Source organism: Monoraphidium neglectum, assembly GCF_000611645.1.
Source record: "Monoraphidium neglectum strain SAG 48.87 unplaced genomic scaffold scaffold04186, whole genome shotgun sequence".
Classification (NCBI taxonomy): domain Eukaryota; kingdom Viridiplantae; phylum Chlorophyta; class Chlorophyceae; order Sphaeropleales; family Selenastraceae; genus Monoraphidium; species Monoraphidium neglectum.
In genome coordinates this window covers 1,618-3,677 of record NW_014009443.1, presented here as the reverse complement: position 1 = coordinate 3,677, position 2,060 = coordinate 1,618, and the positions used below count along the sequence as shown (strand labels likewise).

The 2,060-nt window shown below is 64.9% G+C and overlaps 1 protein-coding gene across 1 annotated transcript; it reads right to left on the bottom strand.

The window, feature by feature from the left end:
• Positions 1–234: 234 nt before the first annotated feature.
• On the bottom strand, positions 235–1,764 carry MNEG_13996 (Coatomer subunit alpha; the record flags this gene model as incomplete). Its single annotated transcript, XM_014037532.1, has 4 exons — positions 235–352; positions 791–882; positions 1,179–1,352; positions 1,678–1,764. 4 exons carry the CDS (start codon positions 1,762–1,764, stop codon positions 235–237), a joined length of 471 nt encoding a protein of 156 aa, XP_013892986.1.
• Between the last annotated feature and the right edge of the window lie 296 nt (positions 1,765–2,060).

Here is a 2,060-nt window from a genome sequence, read left to right as displayed (position 1 = left end):
GTCAAAAGAGGACACTCAATGGATGCTTACACATCAAAGCGAGCGCACTCACAGCAAAGTGAAGCCCACCAGGCCGCACGCGCCGGGAGCCACGGCGGCAGCGCTCGCTAGCCCCAAACCGCGACGCAGCGAGTACAAAAAACAGAGTGGCAGACGGACCGGGCGCCGCCGCGCCGCAGGGCCATGGCACCGCCGCGGCGCGGCGCCGCCCCTGCCGATCACGTCACGGTGACATCACCGCAGCTGCGTGGGGGAGATGACCAGGCCCCCCGCGTCTGCGCCGATCTTGCAGAACTCGCCGACAGGAGACACCTGGCCCTCACACTGCGGCTGGAAGCGCGCCCCGGTGTACCTGGCGAGGGGGGGGAGTGTGGGCGCGATGTGTGTGTGTGTGTGTGTGTGTACGTGTGTGTGTGTGTGTGTGTGTGTGTTTGTTGGAGGGGGGGGGGCAGAGGCAGCGGACGCGCGTCGCCCGCGGCGTGCCACATTCCGGTGGCGCGGGCCGGGGTGGGTGCTTGCTGTTGTGGTGTCATGTGAGGCCAGCTCGATGGCAGGGTGCGGCCAGAGCTCGGGCCGCTGATTCCTCCGCCACCACGCCGCCGTGATGCTCCTCGGTGCAGGCCAAGCGGGGGCGTGCGGAAGGGGGCCGCTCCCTAAGACGCCCCTACGCGCTTTGCTCTCTCTCCCCCCCAAATGTAGCGAGCCGCGACGGCAGCCGCCCGGGATGCGGCTGCAATCGGCCTCTCATCCGTTTTCCCTCGCCCCACACACCCCCCCCCACCGCCCCCACCTGTCCTCTGCGAATTTTGAGCCGCGGTATATGGGTGTGAAAGTGATGGTGCAGATGTCGAAGGGGTTGCGCGCATCATAGTTCACGGGGACCTTTTTGAGGGGGGGGGGGTGGAGGGTACAGGGAGAGGGAAGGGGGAGGATAATTCGGAACGGTGTGTGTGTCTCGTGTGTGTATGTGTGACATGTGCGTGTATTTGTTGTGTGTGTCTTGTGTGCGTGCGTGCGTGCGCGTTTGTGTGTCTGCGCGAATACAGTGTTTTAATGGGTGTTGAGGAAGGCATAAAGGAAGCGCGGCGCACGCGGGAGAATGCGCCGCGGTTGACGACAGCGCATGTCGTGCGGCCCCGCAGCCCCGCCTTTGCCCCCCGTACCCCCCACCCACCCACCTCGTCCACGGGCGTCTTCTCGCAGGCCACCAGCACCTGCCGCGCCGCCTGCGCCATCTTCTGCCCGGGGTTGAGCTCCAGCAGGCGGCGCGCGAAGGTGGCGGCGGTGGCGAAGTTGCGCAGCTTGAAGAAGATCGCCATGGCGCTGCGCAGGCTAAGGGCCAGGTGCACCGGCTGCGGGGGGGGGGGCGTGTGCGCATGTTGTGTGTTGTGTGTTGTGTGTGTGTATGTATGTATGTGTATGTGTGTTGTGCATTGTGTGTGTGTGTGTGTGTGTGTGTGTGTGCGTGAGGGGAGGAGGCATGAAAGCGCTGTGTATGAGCATGCATGCACGTGTGCGCTGTCTGAGGATTTGGAGGCAACGGCTTGACAGGGTCGTGTGGCAGGATGCTGCAGGAAGGCGGGGCGAACGAGGTAAGACGGGTTGGCCGGGCTGGCGGTGTGCGCCCGCGCGGCGCGGCGCCGTGGCGGGCGTGGCGTTGGGCGCCCCCTGTCGCACCTGCAGGGCGCAGTGTGTGAAGTAGGCCGCCAGCTCGGCCGCGCGGGCCGCGTCCTCCGCGCCAACCTCCTGGAGGGGTGTGGGCATTTTGTGATGGTGTGTGTGTGTGTGTGTGTCGTGTGTGTACTGCACGTGTGTGTGACTGTGTGGCTGTGTCGCGTTTACATTGTGTGTGGTTGCATGCGTGCGAGGTTTCGATTCCTGTGTGCAATCGTGTGCGGGTGCAGCGTGTGCGCGGATTTGCCCACACGATGACGCACGATGACGTCACCCCCTCACCTTCCTCTTGAGCTCGCACAGCAGGCCAATGGCGTAATCCTTGCAGATGGTGACGAGCTCCTTCGCCTCGTCCACCTCCTTGCGGCTCTCAACCACCAGCAGGG